The sequence below is a fragment of the Pan troglodytes genome, chromosome 12, assembly GCF_028858775.2.
Source record: "Pan troglodytes isolate AG18354 chromosome 12, NHGRI_mPanTro3-v2.0_pri, whole genome shotgun sequence".
Classification (NCBI taxonomy): Eukaryota; Metazoa; Chordata; class Mammalia; order Primates; family Hominidae; genus Pan; species Pan troglodytes.
The window spans coordinates 53,870,564-53,889,918 of record NC_072410.2 but is presented as its reverse complement, the minus strand read 5'-3'; the positions used below and the strand labels follow the sequence as shown (position 1 = coordinate 53,889,918).

The 19,355-nt window shown below is 40.4% G+C and overlaps 1 protein-coding gene across 1 annotated transcript; it reads right to left on the bottom strand.

Moving 5' to 3' along the window:
- Positions 1-7,590: 7,590 nt before the first annotated feature.
- On the bottom strand, positions 7,591-18,163 carry BMP10 (bone morphogenetic protein 10). Its single transcript, XM_525772.6, has 2 exons — positions 17,729-18,163; positions 7,591-13,253 (listed from the first exon to the last, which is right to left on the bottom strand). The coding sequence occupies exons 1-2, from the start codon at positions 18,060-18,062 to the stop codon at positions 12,313-12,315; spliced, it is 1,275 nt and encodes a 424-aa protein (XP_525772.1). The 5' UTR covers positions 18,063-18,163; the 3' UTR covers positions 7,591-12,312.
- Positions 18,164-19,355: the final 1,192 nt, after the last annotated feature.

The following is a 19,355-nucleotide window of genomic DNA, read 5'->3' as shown; positions in this document are numbered from 1 at the left end:
GTATTTGTACTAACCTCAAGGCCAGACAGGGTAAAGACGTAGCTTTGGAACCAAATTTGACTCACAAATGTGCATTATTTATACTTCCAAGAATTGTATAAACACTTTCTGTAACCAGGTGGAAAAATTCAAAAACTTTTAAGTTCCATATTTCCAGTTTATCTTAAAAATTGGAATATCTGGTACACACAGGTCTAAACTCCATTATGGTAACAATCATCTAGAACTGCATAGCTGCTGCTCCCAACAGCTGAGGCCTGAGCTGTCCAATGGTACCCTGGCGACTTTCCTTTTTTTATGTTACTTGCTTGGCCCTGGGGTTGCCATTCTGCTGTAGGGAGCTCAAAGAGAATCCTGGGATCCTTGGATGGTCTGAGAAGAAGACAGGAACTAGGGCTGTACTGGTGGACAACAAGATGGCCATACAGGATGAGATGGCATAGAAGAGTCTGTAATCTGGCATTGCAACTTCAGGTTGGTTTAATTTTCCTGGAGCACAAGAGTTACAGGCAAATATTCCAATCTTCCTATTCCTGATTTTAAGTTGTCACATCAGTAATAGCACTAGTATTAGCTCTAAAGGGTTCAAATTAGCTGTAGGTGGTTGATTAACTGCATCTTTTTGGTGAATATCAGAGTTACCAGTATTTGGCATTGTGTCTTTTTCTATATCAGTTGTGCACCCATGAAAAGAGCAGTTCTAACAAACCTCATAGTATCTCCCATATGGAAATCTCTCATTCTGCTGCTGAATTTTCATATTTGGTCTTTGTTTGTCAAGCCAGTTAAGGAAAGTCACTTCCTCAAGTGACAGCTGTGGATCCAAAAACATCTACCAAAGATAAGCAGTTGTCATGGCAAAAAACAACAAACCTAAAGGTGATAGATCATGGGACTCGGTTACTGTACTTGCCGTGTAAATCCGCACTGCCTTCACCCTTTACTTAACTCCACACGCAGCTTTTCAACACCATGCCCTGGGATGTGTCAAAAGCACTTTGCTTCTCACTTTGCAACTCCTCAAGCAAATAACATTCTGCTGCATCATGTGGACCTCTACTTATTAAATAATATTTCTTGGCAGCATTTATTTATTAAAATCTGGCTTTTGTTCAAGTATATTCCTGAAAGTTCAGAAAATGCAGAATATTGTCTAGGAGAATCTGAAATTTTTTCTTTGTTATTTATTTTCTGCCTCATTGAAACAAAAATATTGAGGTAAATCTTAGAAAAAATTTCACTGAAAACATCTTCATGGCAAAAGGTTGAGTCTTAATACTAGAACTTGAGAAACCTAGATCTTGTGGTCAATCCTTTTGCTGATTGATAAAATGACCTTAGTTAAGTTGCTTAATTTTTCTGTGATTCCTTTGTTCAAAGTGCAAGAATTCCAAATATAGCTTTAAAATATACTAGTAAACCAAAAGAACTGAAAGTAGTCTTTGGCTCTAGCTTAAATACATCATTTAGCTTGGGTCACCAAATTTTAAAGACCTGTCATGATTTGACTTAAGAAAAATTGTTATCCCATTAAGGAATATTTGCCATGCCTACAAGTATTCTTCAAAACTTGATTTTAGTCAACACACTCATTTCTGGGTGAATCTTAATTTACTTAGCCAAGCTCTGATTGTTGGGATTTAGGGGAGGGAAGGAGGAATGTCTGCCCTTCACTTCAGGTACAGGAAGAGTTGTTCAAATGGTACCCCTGGGATAACTTGATATGTGTTTCTACATTTGGGGGTGGGGGGCAGGGAGGACTCCAGTCTGAGCCCACTCAGAAATCTGAGGTCAAGAGAGAGCCTGGCAGCCTGGTCTGGTGGAGGAGTGAAGAAGAGAAGCTATTGTTGAGCAGGGACTGGCTTGCACCCTTAGGGTTCATCAAGGCAAGGAAGATAGGGGTGTTTCCTATAGACCCTGCACAGGCAGTACACACAAGAGAGAGAATCCATTTGGAGGATTCTCACAATTTATCTGTGAGAGTTTTTAAAGATGTCTGAAGATTCATCAGCACACTTCCCATCAGGAGGTGGAATCTAATTCTCCTCCCCTTGATTATAAGCTGGTCTTGTGACTCAGTCCTACCACACGGGGTGAGGAGAAAGTAACGCTGCATGGCTCTCAGGGTTAGGTAATAAAAGCCAATACAGTCTCTCTCTCTCTCTCTCTCTCTCTCTCTCTCTCTCTCTTTTCTGAACAGAAAGTCTGGTTACCCTGAGGTAGCTGTGTAGAAAGACAGCGTGGAGGGAACAGACAGAGAGATCTAAGAAGCCCCAACCCAGGGCCTTCAAAATGATGGCATCCCTGTTACCATCAGATGATATGAGATCTCAAGGGAGAATATTCTCCTTAAGCCCATCTGAATCAACCATCAGATTCATGAGCAAAATAAATGATTGTTATTATCGAAAGCACTGTCTGGGTGTGGTTTGTTACACAGTGATAGACAACGATATCATGGCACCATCCGATAAGACTGCCTGGAGGCATAAGGGGACATTAGCACAGAGGAGCCTGGCTGGTCTGCAGGTTCTCTGGGCTTTGCAGGAGTAAGCACCCAGGCCTCAAGTCACAGGAACTGCAGATTGAGAGGTTTTCCAAGAACTCTCCCAAGAGAAAGTAAGGCTTTAAGCTTCTTCCAGGCTCAGATGATGTGAACTTGGTCTAGGATAGTCCAAGGAAGAGACAAAATAGAAAACACTTTCCTTTTCCCTCTACCTTTTCTTATTCCCTTGGCAGTTTCATTAGGCCAGGCCAAAAATGACAGTTATTTTGCCAACAAAACCTTGTAATAATTTTGAAATGGAGAAACCACTTCTAAGTATGAGGCACCTAAGTGAAGAAGCCACAAAGGGAAAGACTGAAAGATTTGACTAAATAAAAATGTAAACTTTTTAAACAACAAAATGTATTATTTTTAAAAAGTTAAAAGATGAGCAACAAACTGGGAAAACTATCCACAGCATATAACAAAGGATTAATTGTGCATAATACATAGAATTCCAACAAATTAGCTAGAAAAATATGAACACTGGGTAAAAGGAAAAGTTTATTTATGAAATGAAGAAAACTGGTCAGGAAATATGTCAAAATATGTTCAAACTCACCAATCACTAAATAATTAAATTTTAATTTTAAGTCAATTTAAATCATTAAAGAAATAAATGTATAACAAGGAATTATTGTACTTAGCATCTGTAACAATTTTCTAGACCGGTTGTAACAGTGTATCACAAACTGGTCTAAACAACAGAAATTTATTCATCTCTCAGTTTCAGAAGCTAGAAGTCCAAGATCAAGGTGTAGGCTTGGTTGGTTCTTTCTGATAGTCGTGAGGGGGAATCTGTTCTATGCCTCGCCCATAGTTTCTGGTGATTTGCTGGCAATCTTTGGTGTTCTTTGACTTGTAGGAGCATCACTGCAATCCTTACCTTCATGTTCAATGGCATTCTCCCTGTGTTCCAACTGTCTCTGTGTCCAAATTTGCCCTTTCTGTAAGGACAACAGTCATATTGGGTTACAGTCTACCCTAAGGATCTCATTTTAACTTGATTACCTCTATGAAGACCCTATTTCCAAATAATGTCACATTCTAAGGTATGTGGGGTTAGGGATTCAACATATCTTTCTGGGGGAACACAATTCTATCCATAACAGGGTCCATTGAGAAAAGCAATAGTATTGAATATTGGAAATTATAGAAATAGTACTCTTATACACAGCTGATGGATTATAATTTGATGTAAAGTTTTGGAGAGTCATTTTTGGTAGTATCTCTCAGAATTATATATTTTAAATGTGCATAGCCTTTTCTCCAGGAATTTCACTTTTAATGAATATAGCAAAATCTAAAATAGGTGAAGTCAACATAAAAAAAGAGAATCTTTGAGGGTAGGGTTTTCAGGACTTGGTGTTGGAAAGACTCCCAGGAAAGGTAGTGAAAATGTCAGTCAGTTCAGTTGAGAATCTTCTGAAGTTCTGGGGAAACATGTCTCTTCCCCAGTGGGGGTCGAGGAGGAAAGAAAAACCTCTCAGGTCCATGTGGTGTCTCCTCACTAAGGGTTGGGAGTTTCCAGTTAGTTGACAGACAGATTTCATAAGAGAGGGAGGGGAAAATCCTGAAAAGACATAGCTGGCCAGGACCCTGGCAGAATGTTTGGGGCATGAGATTAGCCAGCAGTGTCAGCCTGATTCCTCCTTGAGCTGTGGGCTGAGCATCCTGGTCTCACAGCCAACACCTTCTAGGCTCCCAGCCTTGACAGAAATGTCTGGGCAATTCTGATGAGGAGCCGAGAGGACTCAGAGACCAAATGAGTGTCCCAGGGTCTCTATAGGGTTATCCAACCTGTGCATGTGACTCTGCTCTGTCCTTGTCATCACTCCGTGTCTATCTCTGCAGAATTCTCAGTGAGCTCTTAACCTATGGGACCCATACATTGAGAAAGGGCAAGAAGAGGAAGCACCTGTATTGCAGGGAGAAAACTCTTAAAGATGTAGTAGTGAAGAACAGCTCCAAAGAGGGAAGGAAAGCAAGAGACAGGAAAAAGCCCCAGGGGAGGGATGGAAGTATGGTAGGCAGCCTGGATCCTGAGGTATGAGGCCCACTCAGTGTCGCCTGGCTAAAGCTTGGGGGTTTCCAGTTTGTTGACAGATTTTGTAGGAAAATGGATGTGAAAGTTCACTACTTTTGTGGTTTTAAGTAGAAGGCAGCATGGCAGAGCAGGGAAGGGCTTGGTTGCTGGAAGTGAGCTGCTTGGGTTCGCAATCCTACTTCTGCTTCTGCCTGGTTGAATGACCTCTAAGAGTATGCCTTCTTCACTGTGACTCAATTTCTTCACGTATAAACTGGGGATGATGATTTTGGGGTGTTACTACTGTTTTTAGCATTGGCAGACATGGTCAAGGGGATTTCCACTTCAAATCTCAAAGCTATTCTTCAATGATGAACCTTACTAGAATAATTTGTTTAGTGTAAACAAATTAATGCTTTGTGATTAGTCATCTTCTGAATAGCCCTTCTAGGCATAGAAAGGCAAACGACTTCATCTTTCTCTGGATCTTTCCACTCATGTAACCTTCTGAGCAATACCTGACTTAAGCTGCCAGATTTAGCAGATAAAAACATCCAACCAAATTTGAATTTCAGGTAGTCAACCAACATTATTTAGTATAAGTATGTTCTGTACAACATTTAAGACAGACTTATACTAAACAAACTACTCATGGTTTGATCTTAGATTCATATTTAATTGGACATCCTGTATTTCATCTGGCAACCTGATATCTGACCCCAAACTGCACAAAGCAGGTGAGCCTGGACCTGGGGAGCTAGAATGCAGGTGTAATTCCCCGGCGTACACCTCGCTCAGGCATAGTCTGCAACTGTGCTTTTGCAGGATCTCTTTTAAAAGAAAGAACAACAACAACAACAAAGAATAAAACATGCAATATTTGCAGCAAAAGACGTAACAGGAGCTGGTCTCATGTAAATATTACGTTAATTAAAACAGATGGGTCTGGAGCATAAACAAAATAGCTGCAGGGGGCTGGTTTTTGTTCTTGCTGGGTTTCTTAATATAGTAACTCAGTTCCCATCCTGTTAGCACTCTTTGCTTATCAAACATTGAACTGGGGTATAAGGAAGTTTAAACTACCAGTGATTGGAGATCCGTTTTCTAAACACTTGAAACAGATGGCTTATTGCCTGAAAAGCATGTTGAGTTTGGTTATTTCAGGAAAATGTTTTATTGCAGCTCATTTATTAACATCAGGTTTGCCATGTGATGAACAATTTCCCTTCAACTCTGTTCCTTGCATTGAGTTTGGCTACTGAGAAAAGAAAGGTTTCATTTTTAATGCTGTCTGCCTGCTTCTTGGACATTGCATTGAGCAAAAGCCTAGTTACTCCTGTATAGCTTCTCACAGTTTCAGAAAAAGAGCAATAACCATGCAGAAGATTTTTACAAATGAATGTCATTTGAGAGCATACAATGGATGAAGTTGGACTCTCTACCAGCTGTGGTAGCAGTGGACTTAACAAAAAGATAATGTGCTTTTGGCCAGTTTTTGAGGGGTCTAGGATCCAATTCAGGACCACATACTGCACTTAGTTGTCACGCTTCTTTAGTCTTTTCTTTGCCTTTCATTGACTTTTTAAGAGTGCAGAATCTTCTTAAAATAGGTTCATCTGATGTTTCCTCATAATTAGTAAGGTTATGGTACGCATTTTAGGCGAGATACTAATAAGGAGTTAGAACTAAATTTTCTAAAACCGTTCCCATGCTGTGCAAGGAAGTGGGCTCAGTGTTCTGTGTGTGAAAACTTTCTAGCAAATCTTGAGTTGACAATGGTACTTCACACCTCCCATCAATCTTAATTTGAACTGAGTGGCCTAAATTTTTTATAAGATTCTCAGAATCACATTTAAGAGTAAAAATGTATTGCATTGTCTATGCATTTCTGGGCTTTCTTCTTGGAATGAGATGAGCTACTTTAGATCTGTGTGAATGGTCTGAGGAAGGTTAAGAGAGGGCAGGAGCTGTTTCTTGTAAACTGACAGTTCAGGAGAGTGAGTCGGAGATAATCACATAATCCATTTAAACCACCCAAGTTAACAAGCTCTCACCTTCTCCAAATAGGCCGCTTATTTACAAATAGTCACTTCTATACAGAAGTGGGTTCTCGTTCATGTGACTGGAGTCACATGCAGAGATCTCATGGCATGATTTCCCCATACCACAAAGTTCAATTCACATCAGGAATACTATTAGAACCTGTAACATATTATAAATGTATAATGTGAGCTTTGAAAATAATTTTGTCTTACTTTGTAAACAAACTACCCCCCAAATAACTTGCAGCTGTGTGTCTGCCTAGTGCAATTCCAGGCTGTATCAGTAGGAAAGAAATCCCAGAACAAGGCGGCTGGTCCAGCATAGCTGTGATCAGGTCAAACCAATTGCAGAGATGGGTTCCAGAGCCCACATTGTGACAGACTTTTATAAATGGACTTATTTAAAGAAGAGAATGGATAGGTTGCTAAAGAATTCAAAATCAAATTACACGAGTGGCTTTTCAGGTCTGTTTAGTCCAGTCCTGGGCTCAGCCCCATCTTGGGCTCTTAGCTCCCTTTCCTCCATGGGAGAGCCCTGTCTTACCTTATCAGTGCTCATCCAGGGATGAAGGCTGTGCTTCCCTCCGACACACTTGCCAGATTCAGCCTGCCAGCTGAGACACTGGAGGCTTCCCCTCAAAAAAAGTGATGCAGGTGATTTTCTGGTGGAAGAGATTTTATTCTACCTGGGGCTGTCCCTATGCCCTTCAAATTCCACATTCTGCCATAAGAATGAATTTCCTTCTTGAAAAAGCAGCAAGGTCTGTCTGTTGGCCAGGACTGTTACCTCTAAACTGCCTCCTTTGGTATTCAAAGAAGAAATATTTCCCAGCTACTGACAAAAGGGAGCCAATTGTATTTTCTATGAATGCCTGTGGCATTAATGGGAATTACACAAAGTCATATAAAGTGGGAGAACCATGGAGCTACAAAATCCCACTCTCTACTGAGGTCAGTTACAAGCCAAAAACAACTTATGGTTTCTTCAGACCATTCTTTATTAATATAGCAATTAGTTTTATTCCATCGGGATGTGTTATCAAGTAGAAACATGAAAAAGTGGGGTGTGTGCAAAATTAAATACCTTACCTCAAGGAAAAATAAGCTGCAAATAATTATCACCAAAATAATTTTTTTATTTTACTTAAAAAGACTCTGAAGGCACACATTTGGTTCATGAACACAGGGTAAAATATTTATTTCCATCTTCATTTTAGTCTAGTGATAACTATACAAATCTGGACATGGATAATGAACAGGTTTTACCCCAGAACATGACCGTGCATCAGCTGATTCGGTGTGTCTGTGGTGTTCGCTGATTTCCAATGTCCATGAATGCTCAGTAGGTGGGCGCTGGCACATTGGCCGCCCCACCACTATCAAGCCAGGTGCTCACAAAACCAGTGCCCATGTGTGATAAAAACATGCTGATCACAACAAACAGTTATTCCATGATGGGTTTTTAACTTATGACAAATATTCCACATGCAGAAACACCCCTGTGTACTTCTCTTCCATAGTCACATCTACCTTCCATTTAATGTATGAAATCAACTGTTCCTGTTTGGGGGCAAGAAAATGCACAGAGTCATACCAGCATTTCCTCTTGCACCATATGTGAGCTTGCAGAACTGCAAAGGGTTGAGAATGACCCACAGTGACTCCGAAAAGATCTACAACCTTAAAAAGGGCAACATCCCTTCTGTGTTCTAGGCAAGTTAAAAAGGTTTTGCCAGAACACTGCTAGGCTTCATAATCTGTTGATGAATCAAGTAAGAAGAATACATAAAATTCTCTTATATGAAAATATCTTTTACTTGAAGAATATAAATCATAACAAATACTGAAACATTTAGTAACAGTTCTTTAAAAAAAAAGGTTTTTGTCATTAATTCCCCGGACCAAAATTTACACATCAGGAAAGAATTCGGCACTTTGGGGCTGACTCTTTTGGAAATCACTAAGCTAACATTTTTGACATTTACAAAGTAATTGGTCCAATTACAAATGAATTTGACCAATCACATCTCTGAATTTCTGGGTCAGTGAAGGCAACAGGTGAATTCAGAGGGGAAGTACCAGATTTGGGGGATGAAAAGATTCATTTAAATAGCATCTCCATTTACTGAGTAGCAATCACATTCTCTCACAGCCTGACAATATTTGCTTCTCATGATAGACTGACAACATCACTTTATGAAACTGCATGACAATGTATTGGTTAAATATTTCCTGGAACATCTACACTTCAGTTAAAACTGTACTATTTACAAATCAGAAAATATACTACAAAGCATGCTTGTAGGCACAGCATGCCTACAAGACACAAATATACAAAATTATGGCAAGCTATGGCAAGATTCCTTAAACCAATAGAATATTCTGATGCAAAAAGAGAGAGATGGAAATACAGGCCATATATTATATGTGAGCCATACTCTGAAGCCCAGAAGACTCTCTATCCAAAAGGGAATCACAGACATAAAAATAAAATATTTGGTATTCTACAATATTTTACAAAAATAAATATATCAATCAATAAATAGTGGGAAGCCTAGAAACTCTTACATGAATATTTTGGCTGTGGGCTGCCCAAGTCCCTCTGCTATAATTCTCCTCAAGAGTTGTTTAGCTATATCAACTTCAGTGATGATAATTCTGCAATAAAAGGGGGAAAAAAACTGGCATGGGACCTAGAAGAAGGTCTATGACCAGAGAAACATTAGTAAGATTCTACCTTTTTAAGGATCTGACAATATTCTGGCTTCCTGTCAATGCAGGAGTTGAAAGTGACACCGGTGTGCTGCCGGGGTTCCGGTGGGAGCTGGGAGAACTCCTCTACGGGCTGTGTCTTTTCACTTTCTGACAAAAAGCAAAAAAAATACAACTAGCAACATTTGAATAACAATGTATTGCTCTCTGCACTCCCTTTCCACAGGGAAGCAGAAAATCATAGAAATGCAGGTTTACATCTGGATGGGCAGAAAGAAACAACTGGGCTATGCAGCCTGATCGCCAACAGCCTATATTTTCATATCTCTTTAACAGAAGAGTGACTATAAGTGCTCGAGACAAGATTTCTCCAGAAGCCCAGAGCCAGCAGCGCACACAGTGGAAAGCAGGGCTGGCACATCCTTAACATTCTAGTATCAGGGTGCTAATGTCAGCGGTGTGCTAATGTCAGTGGGATACTAAATGTCAGCGGTGTGCCAGCACCAGTGCACAGCTCCCAAGAGCTGACTTAGGTTTTAGAAGTTTCGCAAGCCAGTTGACATCACCTTGGTAGCTCAAGATAGACCATGTAGGAGCGTTTACAGCATTGAAATCCACAAATCAGGGCTTTTTCTCCCCCTGGATTGCTGGTTGTAAGGGATTTACCAGCACACCACTGTCATATGTATTAGACATAAAGAAAATTTGCTTAATTTTTATCTAACCAGGACTATCCTGGTCAGCTGAGGTTTTACTGTGTATCTATTACAGTGTCCTTTAGAAAGGATAAGAAGTACCTTGGAGTATGTGAGTATACATTGTGTACCATGGAGTATGAAGGATGCACCACGTTCCACTGAGGGTATTAAGCGTGGTTATTCAAAGCCAGCTATACATCACACACACATACACACATCATGTTATATGGAGGCTGTTCCACAAATAGTGATTCTGAGTTGCATGGCTTTCTCAAAGCATCAATCACTGTATACCCACTGACGGTCAAAACACCACTCTTCCACGAGCAATGAATTCCCCAGGATTCACCCAGCAGACAACAGATCTAGCGAGCTGAGGTTCAAATTGGGCCTTCTTCAAAATAGTTTTCCTTGCCTCTATTGTCTAGTGCAGTTTGAGTTTATAACCTTAAGAGATTTGTAAAAGGGGACTGATTGTTTTCCAGGGTAAAAAAAAGAAAAAAGTGTCAGACTTCTTAAGGAAGCATTCCTTAAGATGAGTAGGGGTGAATGGGGGATGACGTACTGGAAACCACATTCCTGGTTCTAACAGGAACCATCCATGTTCCCTGCCTGGAGATGCTGGAACAGTTTGGAAACTGCTCTGCTCTGCTCTGGTTCCTCCTGCACAAAGCCCGGAATATGCTTGCCAGGTAGAGGGAAATGGTTAGGGGTTAAGACTGGAGGCTGCCACCTGCCAGGAAAACCCACCGGACCCTTCCTGTGCAGAACACTTCCTCACCACTTTCAGTCCTGGCCAGTTGCAAAATGGGAAGATGGTAAGATGAGAAGATGGGAAAGTTACTGGGTTTCTACCATGAAACAATCATGATTTCAAAATTCAGGCTTGGCTTTTGAGTCATTTGCTTGTGTGTCTATTCATAAATTCGTTTATTTAAATCCATTCATTTGGACTCTGGTTTTCTTTTTCTTATACTTACTTATTCTGGTTTTCTTTTCTCTTATATCTAAGTATTCTTCATGAACAAAACATTTGATAAAGGATATTATTAAAATAAAATCAAATTAAATATCACAGGAAGATTTAGAAATTAGAACACTAACTCCTTTCACCCTGAGAGCAAAGGCACTTAGGTGTCCCTTTACAGTTCACAGCATGCATCATGAAGGCCAGGGAAGAGCAGGGACACAGGGATGGGAGGAAGGTGAGAGGCACTAGGGCAAAGAAGAAAGAGGGAAGGAAGAAGATGGAGCAGAGGAAAGCAGGGGTGCTGAGACAAGGGAACAGTGTTAACAGGTGAAGAAAGATATTAACATCCTTTCTTCCAACAGACAGACCCCTTCTGATTTTCCTCCTCTTAGTCTTTGATACTTCTATTTTGTCCAAAAGATTTAATTCTTTAAATAGAACCACTTTTGGTTTTACAGACACATCTGAGGATAGCCTCTGAGGATAACATCAATATCCTCTTCCCTTTCTTCCTTTCTCCCCTTCAAGTGCCCTCCCAACCCCTCTACTCTCTGCAGCAGCAATGGCCAGTACTCATGGCCTTGCTTTCCTATTGTCTCAGGAACAGATTTCATGCTGGTTTCTTCTGTTTTCCTGCCTTGACCAGGAGTTGCCCTCTGGAGCACATTGGTCCTCCATGGGTTCATTTTTTCCTGTTGTACCTCTAAGTCCTCTTAAGTCCATTTGGTTTCTGTATCAATTAACCCTTCCCTTCAAGCATCCTTTGCCAGGCCCCTCCTCTCTGAGCAACTACAGAAACTCAACTGACAAAAGCTACACTTACATTTCCAGAGTATTTAGGAAGGGTAATACTTCCTAGGATGATTAAAACCCTGATGCCAATTATCTTGACTTAAATCCTACTCAGAGAAGAGGTAACAGAGAACATACCGTTGGCCTTTAATATGCACACATTTGAGTGAGTCATGCATGTAGATGAGTATAACCTGCCTGCATAGAACCAAAAGATTTTTGTAAGTTCATGTATGTACAAATATACATACACAAGTGTGTGTCTTTTGACACTGTATTTTGCCTAGGGGTTGTTTTCAAATCAACAGGGAGGTGGCATTGCCAGGAAATGGCAAGTCCAAAGAGAAAACAGATTGAAAGGGACTTAACTGGAGAGGAAAATATGCATTTCCTACAACAAACTGACCTGTCCATTTCCTGAAGGCAGCAAGCCTCTATTACTGTACACCCTTATTAAATAATCTCATTAAATAGGAACACCAAATATACACATTTACAGTTATTAAATAAGCCATAGGACTCTTCTTCTATCTACAGCCACATTCGGAGACGGCCATGCCTTCGTATTTAAACTTGTAGGTGACGACGCCTTTGTCTAAATAGAGGATGGAGATGGGCTCTAGCTTTGTGGGCACACAGCAGGCTTTGGAAGCTTTCTGGGAATTCTTGAGGTGGACCAAGGCCTGGATAATTGCATGCTTTGTGGGTGTGAGATGCTCTGCCAGGGGGTAGTTACAAACACCACGGCATTCATAGGCTTCGTATCCAGGCGGAGCGATGATCCAGGAGTCCCACCCAATCTCCTTGAAGTCGATGTAGAGCGGGGTCCTCTTACAGTAGTTTCCTTTGGCATTCCTTCTGATTCGGGCAGTGGAGTCATAGATGATGTTTGATCTCATCTGCAACAAAGCCTCTTCCCCAGGTCCACTGGAAAAGCTATCCAGGCCCAAGTTGTCCAGCTCTGGAAGTTGCTCATGGGAAATCATTTCATTCAGTTCCTCCTTCCTCTCCTTGTCACTGCTTTGGTCATCAGAAAACACGATGAGCAAAGGGTTATGCTTATTCTGGGCACTGGTGTCTATTTCTAGCCGTCCACTGCTGGCATCCTCGGCTTCATCGTGTTTGCTCTCAATGTGGACCTCCAGCTGGTGGGTGGATGAGCCTGACTTTTGCCAACGTCTGATGGCATCTGTGACATCAAAAGTCTCCCACTCACTGTTGGTTCCATAGATCTCCCCAGACACCAAGACCAGCATGTTTCTTTCTCCCTCATTATCCCCTTTGCTCTCCAGCACTTCAAAAATGGTAATTTTCCGGTCTACTCCATCGTATATCATACGATCCCTTTGCACCAGTGTGTATAGCCTAAGTTCAGCCATCATGACCTCTTCATGGTGAGGAATGGACACATTGAAGAGGAGGGGGTATTTTCGGAGCCCATTAAAACTGACCGGCTGGGAAAACAGATCTGAAAAAAGAAATTTGCAAAAATCAGGTTTGCAGTGGGTCTCAGGGAAAAACAGATGCTTATTTATGTAATAAGAAGGCCTTCCCATGCACAAAGCTTACTGCAGAAAGAATGAAGGGAGAAAATCAATGAGAACGAACACAATGTCAGCATTCTGTGACACAGGAAATCCCAAAAGGTCAGTGGTAGAATGCCCAAAAGAGTTCAGCTGCCAAGACTAAAATGGAAAATGGGGGTCTAATGGATGGCATAAAACTCAGCCAACCTTGCTTGAATAGCTCATCAGCCACAGAATTACAGAACTGGGAGGGACCTTGGAGATTGTGTGGGCAAGTCCCCAAATTTCCTAACAAACAAAATGCCACCAAATGGGACATGTGGTGATTGTTCCTTTCTTGAAGCTTTTCGGGGATGAGGACTTCATGGTTTTTTAATATTTGTGTTTGTAGTGGGTGGAGATCCCCACACAGTTGGCTGGACACTGGTCTTCCTAAAAGACCTCCATTTAGATCAGAGGTTGGTAAACTATAGCCTATGGGCCAATATGGGCCTGCTACCTGCTTTTGGAAATAAAGTTTTATTGGAACACAGCCTCATCCATTGTTTTTGTATTGTCTGTGGCTACTTTTGCACTATAATGGCAGAGTTAAATAGATACAACAAAGAACATATAGCCTGCAAAGCTTAAAATAGTTATTATCTGTCTGGCCCTTTACAGTAGAAACTTGCTGACTTCTGTTCTAGGCAACAAAGCCTGACAAGGCCAATAAGACAGCCATAAACCAAGAGGGTCTCAGCAATTGACTGCTGGTTATATGGTCCTCTATAAAGAGGAATGGGAGAAAATGAATCCTGGGACTAGATTGGTTGCCTTAGTCTTGTACCCCTAGCACCTGGCATGGGGCGTGACATGTATAACTCACTCAATAATGTTTATGAATCAACTCTGTAAAAGTCCTTTAGTCTTAGAAGCATACTTCCAAATACTATCATGTTGACTTCCTATCTGAATATTTCACAGTGAGCCCAAAGCTCCTGCACACTTGCCTCAGGTAATGAGTCTACAAGGAAGCCCTGAAGGCATTTGCCATCAGATTATCAAAGGACTCCATGGCACCGAAGATGCTAAGGACCACCAACGGGGGGTTCTCTGTCATCATTGGCAGCATTTCCCCAAGTTTATACTTAGTTCATGATCTCAGTGAGTCCCTGTTTCAGATTGTAATCTTTTAATATTTTTCTTTAATTTGATCTAATTATTTTATACTTATTATCTATTTTAGACTGTTCCTAAGCAACACAATTCATTAAAGGAGAGATTTGAGGTGATATTTATGTGTGTTTGCTAAAAATCCATACTAAGAAAAATATACAATAATTTCACATGATTAATAGCTTTCTTTGGGTACCACCTAAATTAATCTTACACACTGCTAGTGGGAAATGCTGACCTACAGAATAAATTTAAACTCCCTGGCATGGCTCTCAAGACCAGCTATATCTGGGTCTTAACCTCCTGATCAGCCATAGCTTACATACGTCCTCCACAGTGCATGGAACATTGTGATTACCCAATAATATTTGTGAACAATTGAATGGATTTGTAAACCCTTCTGTTTTAACTACATTCATATCTTTACCACCTGTCAAAACACTCTTTTTTTCCCTGCAATTTTCACCTTTTCACATGTTCTTCTGACCCTTGGAAAGCCCTTTCACCTCACCTCCACCTATCCAGCTCTGACATCTCCTATAAAAGCCTCCCTTACTTCTCATCTGAAAGTTCCCTCCTCTCCCCTCTGAAATCATTTGATCACTTTATATCTCCTTTGATCCTTGTCATTTACATCCTTATATTTCAGCCATCTTTTTATGAATGGATTTTCCCAACTAGATTGCCATCCTCCTGGTTTGAATGGCTCAAAACTCCCTTCTATGTCTCTATCCTACTACGATGGCTTAAACAGAGGTAGTGCTTTAAAAATATTGATTAGTTGATGATTCTAGGCACCAGACTAAATTGATTTATGGGCGTGACATATGACCTTAATCCATCATCAAGCTCTTGGGTTGGGCTTGGGAGTTATTCTTCCACTCTAAGAAGGGAAGAGACTTGACTCCCCATGGACAGGGAACATGGAAGAGTAGGCTGGTTGCTCTACCCAGGAGAAAAGTATAAAATAAGAGCTCACTGTAGTGGGAGGAAGGCATTACAAAGTATACAAGGAAGCTTTTGGTGTTAATGGATATATTCATGATCTTGATTGTGGTGATGGTTTCAATGAATGTTGCATATGTCAACACCTTTCAAATTATACACTTTAAATATGTGCGATTATACTTTTATACATCAATATTTTTATATGTCATATTTTTATAAGTCAAATATACCTCAATAAAGCTGTTTTGAAAAAGTAAGTTCACTGTGAAGTTCTGTGCATGTGCAAATGCAGTAAGCAATAGATGGAAGAGTTACATTTCAGGGCAAGAGAACGAATGTTTGTTGACAAATTTCTCATGCCAGGTGCTTTGCAAGCATGATCTTCTCTGGTTCTCACAATGACCCCATAATGCAGGTATTGATTCTCTACTCGTTTTGCACCAGAATAAATCAAGCCTCGATGCAGATAACTGATTTCCCCAAATGACAAGGTGATAAAGGAGCAGTGCTAGGAACTGAGGGCACGCTTTTTTCACCTTGGAGGTGGCACTTTTTTTTCCCAAGATGGGGTAGGTTTGGAGTTTTTTTGGTCTTTCTGTCCTAGGGAGCTGCACTAAGCAGATCCAAAGAGTCAGAAGAGAGGCAATAGTAGCCAACAGGGCATGCCCTGTGCAATTTCTGTCCTCAGGCTGCACATTTCCTGCAGACTGGCAGAGGTGCTGGCGGCTGGGTTGTTTACTAAGAGATGTGTTCCTGCCCTCAATAATCTCCAGTAATAATAAGCACCGTAAACTCCACATCCTGACCTGGATCATCCAGATACTCTATGAGAGAAGTGAGAACGGAAAACGTTTCTAGTTTTCCAGGGGATACAAACAACATTTTCTCACCCACACCCTGAGCCAGACACTTAGGGCTCAGTGCTGAGAAGTATTAGGGAGGGTTCTTACAGGAGGAAGTTGTTCATTTTCAATTCAGACTCACCTCCAAAAGGAATCTGTAATCTCAACTTGCCATTTCCATGAGAAAGATATTATGAAATATAAATTTTGGCAGCCAACTCAATTTTAAAGGCAGATAATATCTTAGGGACTAAGGAATACCTACTCAACATTTATTCCAGTACCTAGAATATTAAGTAACTCATTAGTAGTCACTAAAGTTTGATCAGCACTTCATAGTAAATGGAGTGCTTTCTTATCTGTAACCTCCTTTGAGTCGCTCAACTGTGTTATGTAGGTATTATTACTCCCACTTTATAGATGAGGAAATTGAGGCTCTGAGGCATCAGCTAATTATTCACAACCACTAAGCCAACCAGCTCTCAAAATTCCAAATCCTGAGCTATTTCTTCACTATTACCTTTCTTCTTTCAAGAACATCTGGCCAATATTAATGGGAAGCTTCTTTTATACCTGGTTAGTGACTATAAAAGCATAACTGGCAAATATTAAATTAGTTCCTTTGGACCTTCAGCTTCTACTATAGATATCTAGATATCAGGGGTTTTTTTTCCTACTAGGACCATATTAACCAAAAAACAAACAAACAATCAAACAAACAAACAAAAACATTAACTTGCTAGCTCATTAGATTTAGTTACCAAATTTAAAGACCTAAGAGAAGAAAACACACTTTTCCCACCAATAATTCAAAGCTTGTACGTTGCTCTTTATAAAGACGGAAATGATGAGCTGGATGATTAATGGGCCATCTACACTTCCTGGAAACTGTAAACAGTGCTTTAAGGATGTACATGACACATCAAACAACACAGCCTTAGGAAGAATCTTTAAAATATATTTCCATCCTGTTTGAACATTTCTTAAATAAGGTCACAAAATAAAAACTTATCAAAAGTTTGAACAAAACACAAATCACAATTTGATGTTTTTTGACTGTTTTTACCCTTTTTATTCTAAGTAGAAGTTGAGAAATTTTTTAGTTAATTAAAAGCCCATATGGCAATCAAGGCCTATTTGGAAAATGACAAAGGTACGGCAGTAGACCAACATTAATTCTTTGTATTAGTTGGTGTTCAAATTAACATTTTTTAAAAGGACCCAATTATGATGTCAAATTGATAGATGTTTTGTGGCTTTGGATTAAAAGATGTTTGTAAGTATTTTTCGAGGTTCCTGAAATGACTATATAATTGGTATAGAACAAAATGTGCCTTGTTTTTGTGTATCCGTATGTATTTAACATCCTTATATAGATGTATTTACCCTTACCTATATCATTCCCATGCATTGTAAATTTACTTATTGTGTCTTGAAAAAATCCTAGCGAAATTTCATCAGCAAAAACTTACCTTCATTCTTGAAACTCCTAATGATGTTGGCAGAGGGCATGGAGGTCCGATCTGTTGCAAATTTGTTGTAGAGTTCCAACATGTACTCTGGTGGGTCCACCTTGGCTGAATCCTGCGTGGGGATGTCAGAGAGGTTTAGTGTCTTAAGAAACTCATCCTTCATGCTCTGGAGCAGTGTGTTAAAGTCGACACCGTCTTGCTCTGAGAAAACATCACCAAAGAGGGACATATCTTCTTCCAGAGGAGACTGCTCTAGGTTCATGATGGGGCTGCCAGAAACCAAGTAAGCTGCCAGGCAGAAAAGAGCGCACAGTGTCAGGACCAGAGAGCCCATGGCTCCGCTCGAGCTCCTAGGCCAAGCCAGGAAGGTTTAGCTTCCCTGGGCTCTAAGTGGCAGTTTTATCTTGTGGAACGTAAATGTCTCCTGTCACTGGAGACAAGTTTGGAAACTCTTCCTCTCTCTCTCCCTCCCCCTACCACTCTTCCTCTCCCCCTAAAAGTCAGGTTGCAGTAATTGGATAACAAAATCCCCTATAGGGGCCTAGCCTTTCTTATCTCCCTAGTGTAAACTTGTGCACCAGAATTTGTTTCTATCTTGCAATCCCTATTTCTTTTAATGAGCATTTTGTAAACATTTCCACATTCTGACACTGGTTGAGAGATAGGACAATTTTCTCTTTGCAAAGGCTCTGCTTCTCTTCCCTTCAATTCACTTCCTTTCAGCAGGAATGCCTAAATTCTGTTTTTATGGGGCTTAGTTTCACACATGCATATAATAGGTATAAGAATCAACATAATGCACATCAATGGTGATACATGTTAATTTGAGAGGTAGGGCTCAGATAAACACTTGTGAAGACAGACCAAATATCCAAACTTTCCAAGTTTAAGTTAATAGCTATAAATGAATTATATAAATTTTTAGAAGTGTACCTTTTTAGAAACAGGAAAGTATAAACTTCATGATTGACAGGCTTTTTCCTACCTATTTGATCTGGCTAAAATAGCATTTGAAAAATAGGGCAAATGCTTAGTTATACTGGCAACTAGAATTTATTAGATGCTTCCTACAAACAGGCATTGTACTGAGTGCTTTACATCTATCATCAAGTGTGCTCCTGTAATAACCGTATCATTATCTCCATCACATATATGGGTCAGTGAAGTGCCATAGATTGCCAGAGGCCACAAATTTGCAAAGTGATGGGGCCACAATTTCAACCAAGGCAGCCTGATTCTTATGAAGAATAAAACAGTCACACTTTTAAACCACTCTTCTACCAGACTAGGGCATGGGCAATAATGCTGAGAGGCCAACACATCCCCAGATCAGCCTGGAGGCAGGAGGCAGGCAGAAATTTGCAGCTGGATGTGGACATCAGGTCCTCCATCTGTGCAATGAATTGTTAATATAAGCAACATCTCTGCGAAATTCATCCTTCTGACTCAATCAAAATTGTCATCAAGAGGCTCCAGCAAAAGCTTGGTGTGATGGTTAATACTTACTGTCAACTTGATTGGATTGCAGGATGCAAAGTATTGATCCCGGGTGTGTCTGTGAGGGTGTTGCCAAAGGAGATTAACATTTGAATCAGTGGTCTGGGAAAGGTAGACCCACCCTTAATCT

Bases quoted from the DNA above. Each gene is read 5' to 3' on its own strand.
- BMP10 (XM_525772.6), bottom strand. From the start codon at position 18,062: ATGGGCTCTCTGGTCCTGACACTGTGCGCTCTTTTCTGCCTGGCAGCT. The intron at 13,254-17,728 runs GTAAGTTTTTGC...TTCTTTTTTCAG, and splicing joins TAGGAGTTTCAAGAATGAAG to ATCTGTTTTCCCAGCCGGTC.